This window comes from Rhinopithecus bieti, unplaced genomic scaffold (assembly GCF_001698545.2).
Source record: "Rhinopithecus bieti isolate Rb0 unplaced genomic scaffold, ASM169854v2 scaffold_19708, whole genome shotgun sequence".
NCBI lineage: Eukaryota > Metazoa > Chordata > Mammalia > Primates > Cercopithecidae > Rhinopithecus > Rhinopithecus bieti.
Window position 1 is genome coordinate 1367526 of NW_016810765.1, and position 8998 is coordinate 1376523.

At 40.7% G+C, this 8998-nt stretch overlaps 1 protein-coding gene across 5 annotated transcripts in view; it reads left to right on the forward strand.

Annotated features, from left to right (window-relative positions):
- Positions 1-8998, forward strand: part of PCSK5 (proprotein convertase subtilisin/kexin type 5) — a 483293-nt gene that overhangs the window by 209566 nt on the left and 264729 nt on the right. For all 5 annotated transcript variants that reach the window (XM_017892732.1, XM_017892728.1, XM_017892730.1 and 2 more), the window contains exon 8: positions 2286-2498. In XM_017892732.1, the coding sequence (XP_017748221.1) occupies positions 2286-2498 (213 nt within the window). The remainder of the gene's footprint in view (positions 1-2285; positions 2499-8998) is intronic.

The window sequence follows — 8998 nt, forward strand, 5'->3', positions numbered from 1 at the left end:
CGCTTGTACCATATATGCTTTTTAGTTGCGTTGTGAGTCTTTGTCTATCATCCGTTATGGCGCTGTTTAAATCAGGTGGGTTTTTGCACAATCCCATATATTCTATTGACCTGTCGGGTGAGGCCCAGTAGGACCCTGATTTTTGCCTGTAACACAGCCCCTCAGTGTCTGATAGAGAGGGAACATATGGATGATGAGTTGGAACATTCTTTCTTTCCCTCTGGTATGTTGTTCTGTCTCTGAGGTCTAGACATAGTTTCTCAGTCTGACCACCCTCACCATAGCGATGCATAATCCCTCCTAGAGATTATCATAGCATTGAACAAGATTCTTAGTTTGTGATGGCTTGGTGATTTCTGCACCTTTCTCTCTATTTCATGAATATTTTGATGAAATGTTAAGGGATGGTAAACCAGGCCCAGCTGTCGAGCAGCAATAGCAACTGAAAGTTTATCCCCCTCTCTCTTCATGAATATTTCCAGTTCCTGGGTAATCATAAAGCATTTTTTCCAAGTTCAAGTACAAAAAGAAACGTATGATCAGGTCTGTCAAATCATGTCATAAATATTCCATTCCTTGAAGAGGCAAGGTCAGGAAGAGTTGAAGAGTTTATCACAGATACTCCAGACTTTGTTGTCTCTTTTCTTTGGCTCTTTTCCAGAAATTCTAAGAAAGCATTCCCCAAATTTTCCTTCCACCTGGGGACCAGAAAACTAGGGCCTGGAAGGAAGAAAGTCTCTGCCATCACTAGCTTTGTGACTTTGGTTCTCACTTCCTAATAGAAAATGATGGGTTTGGCCTCAATGTCCTCCAATTTGCCTTCTAGCTTTAAAATGGCACAATTTCTTAGGGATTCAGCTGTAGCTATTCCCAGAAATACTCTCCATTTTGGCTTAATTCTGTTTTCTCCTGAAGACATCAGCTTATAGTCACTTCACTGTGTATGTCTATATTCTACTTTTCTTCTTTTCCTTACTTATTGAGGACTTTAAGAAAGTCTTTTTTTGTTTTTGTTTTTTTTTTTAGACGGTGTCTCACTCTGTCGCCCAGGCTAGAGTGCAGTGGTATGACCTTGGCTCACTGCAGCCTGCACCCTCCACCTCTCAGGTTCAAGCGGTTCTCCTGCCTCAGCCTCCTGAGTAGCTGGGATTACAGGCATGCACCACCACGCCTGGCTAATTTTTGTATTTTTAGTAGAGACGGAGTTTTCCCATGTTGGACAGACTGGTCTTGAATTCCTGACTTCAGGTGATCTGCTCATCTCTGCCTCCCAAAATGCTAGGATTACAGGCATGAGCCACCATGCCTAACCAAGAAATTCTTTTAGTTATTTTCAGCTACCAAGCTTTGGCATGAAGAATGTGACACTGTCTTCTAGCATTCTAAGAAAATGTTAATAGATCTATGGTCAAATATGTTTGGAAAAATTACATTAGACTGTATCCTGCTTTTAGAATTTTACAGTAAGCATTCATTTATTAAAGGTGCTTAGAAGTTTTGCAATAAAGAGGCTCACTTAATTTTGTTTAACTCAGGGATTCCCAAATGTATGTGATCTTGAAATCCTTTTATTTATGGTAGCATCTATTAACATCCCTCAGTAATTAGTGCCTACACCACTCATGGGAAGATCAGTTCTATAGAAAGAAGTACAGTTAGTACTTGCTTCTGACACTCACCAACAGTGTGATTCAGCATGGAGACATAACCTCTCTATAGCTCATGTTCCTCAGATGTAAACGAGGGTGCATAACCGCACCCAGTTCATGGCAGATGTGAAGACTTGAAACAATAGTGCATAACTATGGTAATTACAACTAATAATATCCCAACTCTCATATCTCACTGGGTTCAAATTTTGGCCCTACCACTTACTGTTAATGACCTTAGGAACATTACTTAAATTCCTTTTAAAAAAAATTTTTAATTTAATTACTTAACTTCTGTACCTCAGTTTCTCCACAGCATAATGGAGACAGGAATTGTGCCAGCCTCACAGGATCGTTGAAAGAATTCAATCCAGTTCATGTAAAATTCTTTGACTTGTGCTTGGTCCATAAATATTAGACATTATTATTGTCATTATGTATGCTCTTGTAACTTTTCTGACCGTTTTAGTCTATAAAACCAACTCTTCTTACTCCACTCCCAAAAGCTGCCTAAGCCCAGCATATTAAGATAGCAACACACCCCACCTGCACATACTCAGTTCGGGTCAGTGGATTCTGACCTCTTCATTTAGAGTCATTTCACACCATCATTTAGCTTTCTCTGTTTGTGAACAGGGGCGGAGAGGCCTCGGCTCTGTGTTTGTTTGGGCATCTGGAAATGGCGGAAGGAGCAAAGACCACTGCTCCTGTGATGGCTACACCAACAGCATCTACACCATCTCCATCAGCAGCACTGCAGAAAGCGGAAAGAAACCTTGGTACCTGGAAGAGTGCTCATCCACGCTGGCCACAACCTACAGCAGCGGGGAGTCCTACGATAAGAAAATTGTACGTGCCATGTGCATGCCCATCACGATCTGTTTATTTAATGTTCACTTTGAAATACAAAGGGAGAACCATAAATATATATACACAAGTAATATATGGAAATAGAAAATTAGATTCGTTGATAACATCAGAAGTCGTAAACATTACTAATTGAAAATGCTTGTGCGGTCATCACATTGCAACATTTAATGTGGCCTTAGACGTGATTAAGCTTCAGTTTTATAGAGGATAAATGATTGGTTCACATTCACATTGTGAGTTAGTGGCAGAGAAGAGACTGGAATCTATGCCTGACTCAGCCCTGGGCTCCTGTCACTGTGTTTCCACACTGACTTTTAACTTTAGCTTTAGTGCTTTGGTTTCTAAGTACAGCCAGTTCAGTGTGAAAAACAAAAGTGTGTGAGGAAACTCAGAATTCCATTGAAACTATACTTACTTAACGTGAACTAAACCTCTATAAAAGGTACAATTTTTTGTTTGTTTGTTCTTGTTTTTATGATGTTGATGATGACGTCTGTTGCCCAGGCTGGAGTGCGGTGGCATGACCTTGGCTTACTGCAACTGCTGCCTCACGGATCCAAGCCATTCTCCTGCCTCAGCCTCCCAGGTAGCTGGGACTACAGGGGCCCACCACCATGCCCAGCTAATTTTTGTATTTTAGTAGAGACAGGGTTTCATGATGTTGGCCAGGCTGGTCTCAAACTCCTGAACTCAAGTGATCCACCTGCCTCGGCCTCCCAAAGTGCTGGGATTACAGGTGTGAGCCACCACAGCTGGCCAAAAAGTGCATTTTTTATAGACAGCACAAAGTTTGCTGGATGGAGAAGCACAGAAGCTGCATGGGGTCCCCCGTTTAGCAACATATCCTGTGCTCTAGGCAAACAGCCAGTGTGATTAAGAGTTCAGGTGGCAGGCCCAGCCTGCATGAGTTTCTTTCACTCTTGAGCTATTTGCTAGTTGAGTAATTTTGGACAAATTAATCTGTCTGTCTCAGCATACTTATTTATACAAAGAGGACATTTAGTAGCACATAGTTCACGGAGTTATTACAAAATAATGAGGAAGGCAGTAAAAAGTGCTTCGCACAGTATCCGGCCCTTCAGTGCTTAGGAAAGCTCTAACTTTTCGGGGGTGCCCAGCACTGTGCCGCTGATTATAAATTTCACACACCTTGCCCTTTGCACTTTGCCCTTTTTCCTGATCATGATTTTGTAAACTGTCTCTGGATTTGTCTTTTAAGGTAGAGCTAAGATGCTGTACCTGACACTTTATAGCATTTAGCCAAGACCCTGCTTCTGGCTCTAACAGATCTATGCAGGTTGGGGTCACTCTACTGGTGCTCCATCTGCCTTTCCCGCAGTTCGTAGAGAATAGGACTATACCTCCTTTGTGCAAGTCTTAATCCACATCCATTCTGTTCCTCTTGATTCCTGGTTATTATATGATTTTTCTGTTTCATTTATCAGTTACTTTTTACTACCTTCTTTAGTTACATTTTGTAGATGGATTTAGGTAAAAATTGCCTCCCCATATACATGTCCCCATCTTTCCCTAATTGCTCCACAATGTCTGGGTTTAAATATATACACCCAATTCTACCTGTCAGTACCTCCAACGTTCATCAATAAGCATAACTCCGAAGCAGCAAGTAAAATATAAAAGGCAAAAATGCAGAGATGAGCTTTGCATTTGAAGTTTCTGGCTTCCGTAACTGGAACGGGATGCCCCAGTGAAATTTTGCCTCCATTAGAGAAATGTTATTATCTAGAAATATCCTTCTGCTTTTACATAAGAAGACCTTGTGTCTTCTAACTCATGGTCAATGTCCACTAGCATGGAGTGACATCCGTCAGCCCTGCATCATGACATTCCTGATGAAAACTCTGGAATAAGAGTTCTCGTTTTTTACCTCTGGAGTTTGAAATCATCTTAATGCAAACTCACTATTGCTTCAAAGTAATTATGCCTATTTAGTCAGTCCTATTATTCTCCATGGGGTGATTGCTGTGGGGAGGGTATTGTTAACGTTTATCAATGCCTTCTGTAAGAGAAGCGTATAGTCTCATGGTAAAAATCTCAAAGAAGTAGGAAAGGTTGTCGCGGTCCAGATGGGAGAACACAGTGTGTACAGAGGGACTGCAGAATCACTGCTGGGAGGTTTACTCTCTAAACCTAACCTCCTGGGGCCTTCGCCATTATTTGCTGTGATTGTGTGGTTGCTGCTGTGACTCCCATGGCAGGGGTGTCATTTCGGATTCTCCCACGGATAGACAAATCGATCCATTCTGTAGGCAGGGAGAGAGCTTCCCAGGGAAAGTGGACGCCATGACGAAATGTTAATATCCTTTCGTGAGGTCATATACTTTTCCCCAGTTTTGGCTTATGGTTTCAAAGCCTTCTATGACTCACTCTATGTATTTAACTTGTTTCTTCCTTTTTGTTTGATGCCTTTCTTCCGTTTTTGTGAGATTATATTAGTCAATTTTCTCTAGCCAGTTCTTAGATTCGCTTACTTCGCCTGAATTCCCAAATTACCCCCAGTTGGAGAGGAAATTTGGAAGCTGTTTGTATTAGTCTCTAGCTTCAGAGAAACCATTCAGTGGATAAGCAACCCTCACGGAGTCTGGATTGCCTCATCTGTAAAATGGAGATGATACCAGCACTGACCTCAGAGATTTCCATGAAGATAATAAAATACTGACCAGGTTCCTGGTTCCTGGTCCACAGGAGCAGCTCAGTGCATGCTCAGCCGCATTTTCACCTACGCTCCTGTAACTTTCTGCATCCTGGGAGGTTAGGGCGTTTTTCCAGCTGCTGTTAAGAGGGTTGCTTGTTGCACCTCAATCTTTCCAATCTATAAAACACTGTGATCTGTTCCACCCATCCCATAAAGAGAGACACTCTGATCAGGAACATGTTAACAGTTTGAACATGAGTGGCGTTGGCAGCAACGTCAGCCTTTTATGGTCTGGCTGACCCCTTTTCTTTCTAGATATCAGAATGACAGATAATCCTGTGTTGCGCCTGGGACCTTTCCTTCACCAGGCTTTGAACCCAGATGCCTTTGGTCCCCCGGTGATGCCCGCATCCTGTTAGTGGCATATGTGATTGAGTGCTACAGGAATGGCAGTGCCTGTCTTTGTACTAGGCCCCTTCCCTGAGACATTCATTTCCTTTTGTCATCTGCAGCCTCCCCAGAAGAGCACAGTTGTCATTCTTCATTCATAGAGCACCTTTGTGATTTGTACCAAGACAGTTGCTGAGGATCTGAGGAGAGAGGGAAAAACATCTCTGCTTCTGGGAAAGCATTTTTGTTAAATAAATTGTACTTGTTCTGGACAAAATGACTTTTCATGATACGCAAACAGGAAAGCCTTGCCTTGCGTTTCAAAACATAAGGAAGTCCCTGTCCCTTGGTTTCCTGCCATTACTTCTAGCACAGTTGTGGACCTTTGTATTGCATTCATGCTTTAGTAGATTTGGATCAGCAATGGCCTTATATCTTATTACAGCAAAGGAAGCATTCAAAGTATAAAGATTACAATGAAAGAAGCTCTTTCATAAGCTAAATAGAAGTCATTTAAAATGACTAGTGATTTTAAAGTCATATAGTGAAAGAATGTTTTTATGAACATATTTGTTCACATTGTATTACATGTCTCACATGTAATACATTTATATATTAACGTGTTGAAAATCTCACATTTTTTGCCCTTCTCGTTTGTGCCTGACACTGCACTATGCACGTCGAATGCAACATCTCATTGTATTCTTGGGAAACCCTATGCAGAAAGATCATGGTGCCCCCACTTTACAGATAAGAAAACTAAAGCTTGAAAAGTTAAACAAGCAAACAAAAACCACAGCTAATAAATAGTAGAGCTTGGATTCCAATCAAAGTCAGGATGGACCCCCAAACTCATCTTGTAACCAGTATGCTATCCCACCCTGATACGTCTTAGGGATATCCAGTATGGGGCTATGTGAAAGAATAGTGCTTTTCTTACCTGTTTTGAGTTCTTTTCAGAGTCATGAAGAAGCATTTAGAATATATACATTTCCATGGTTTTTCACTAGTCTCTTCATTTTGAATTTCATTCCTTTACCCTTTTCATACCCCTCAGACAATTGAACCTCTTGCAAAAAACTCAAACTGAGTTGCTAGTTCCTATGGCAGCGGAGTTAGCACTGAGCTCCCAAGGTTATGGCTTTTGTATGATGTTCAAACCAGGGCTCTCTGATGTGCAAAGTGCCCTCTGTTAGAACACTCCTCTACCAAATATCACTTCATTTTTGTCTCCTCTCAAATTTCACCTCAAAGAGGATTTTCTTCATCGCCTTTTCTAAAACAGGGGCACGCCCCTCCACCACTGTCTACTCCTTTACCTGGTTCAATTTTTTTTTTTTTTCTAGTGCACTTATAGGTACTTCACATCGTAGTACATATTTTCTTATTTACTGTCTGTTTTTCGTGCTACAATGGAAACTACTTGAGGATGAAGACCGTGTTTTGTTCCTTTCCAGAGTCTGAGCTCAATAAATATTCGTGCATAAATGACTAGCAAACATTTGGAAGGATGGAGGTTTCACAAGTTGTTTATATAGCTGCAAGAAGACAGGGAGCTGCTCTGTTTCTTTCAGAGAAACTTCTTCTATTGGTAGGTTGGTGAAAGTTAAACGTTATTTGACAGGATATTTAGCATAGAAAATTGCCAGCAGGAACTCTGCTACATGATAAAGCTGTTCATGTAACCTGTTTTAGTGTCAAAAGCCTAAAAGATCCCATCTATAACCCCTCACCTCCTCCTGACATTTCTGTCAAGTTCTGTTTCATGAATAAGGCTCCCCCTTCTCTCCAGTCCCTCCCATCATTAAATTATCTCTTACTTTTTGGACTTGTTCAGACTTTGACTTTTTTCCCCCTAGTAATTTATCTTAGTGATTGGGACATAGGGTCTCTCAGATTCCTCCTGGGAGGGGTTCTCTGAGCCAGAGTTGGGAGAATATATGTTCTGCTTAGCCCTCTCCTGAGCTATTTGTGTTCAAAACAGAGTTGCTGCCTGGGGTATCTCAGAGTTGGCCTGAAAACCAAATTCCATGTGGAGGAATTATCTTATTGCTTTTAATGCTTCTAAGCAACTCTACATTTTCTTTTGCAGAAATATTCTGCTGTCTCCTCTCCTTCCTCTTCTACCACCCGATTCATTTTTCAAATACATTCACCATTTGCACTGGGTTATTCTCTATCATCTCTCCATTTCTTCTTTTGACTTAAAAAATGCCATTATTTTTCATGAGTAAAAGTCTAGCGAATCCAGATGTGTTTAGTTTGTTTGGAAGTTTGATACATATTCTCTTGAGAAAGTTAAAAAGCGAAAAGGAAACGTTGCTTCTGAAAAGGTCTCATTTTAATGGCCTGAAGGAACCTCCTTACGGACTTGCTGACTTGGGCTGGGCTACAAGGCCAGTTCTGCCATTGTTGCTGCCTTTGCTCTCATGAATGACTACACTTTGTAACTCAGCTTTTTTTTTTCTTTTGCTACTATTTAAGAATTTGATATCTTTACCACTTACGAGTCCTTTTATAGCTGTTTGCCTTTGGGCAAGTTACTTAACACCTCTGAGCCTCTATTTCCTTAGGTAATATCTTCCTTGCAGTGTTCCTGTGGGTTTATATATCATTTTATACAGACACACATAAATACCTCTTGCACACTGTCTCACTCATTGCAGGCTGCTCATTGTGGTAGTTTTCGAGGAAGCAGTGGAGTTTTAGAGGTAGCTGGTGGTAGATAAAGCATCCCTAATACAACAATTCAAAATCTGTAGTATTCCAATGAGCATTTCCTTTGAGTGTCATTTTGACATCCCAAAAGTTTGAGATTTTGGAGCATTTCAAGTTTTCAGATTAGAGATGTTGAACTGGTGTGATGCAGATATTCCATAATCTGCAAAAATGTGAAATTGAAAACACCTCTGGTCCCAAGTATTTTGGGTAAGGGATACACAACCTGTAGTACTTGTGAGAGTATTAGCTGTACTTTAAACCCTGGATTGCATATACACATATGCACACATAATTTTTATAGGTTGACTGCAAATTTCTGTGAGTTTTGTTTGGGTGGTGGAAAAAGAAGTGACTTTGAGTGTTTTCTAATGAACGGAAGAGTTGAAGTATAGAATGAAATGAATATAAAGGGGCTTGATTTTAGGGATTCAACTTAGCAAATAAATATTGTACCTCTTGGTACATGGAACTGAGCTGAACATTATGGAGGTACAAAGCGATATAACATGGGATTCTTCTTTAGTGATAGCAACCCTCCATTTGTGAGCGAAATCTTCTATTTGTACTTCACATTTACAGATTCTTTTAGCAACATGAGAGTGGGGTTTTGTGTGGACTTGTCAGTCATGATTGAATTTTTCACGTCTTTGTGACTTCTGTGGACGCAAAAAGCTTTCTTTAGTCTTCAGTTCTTTTTTTTTTTTTTTTTTTT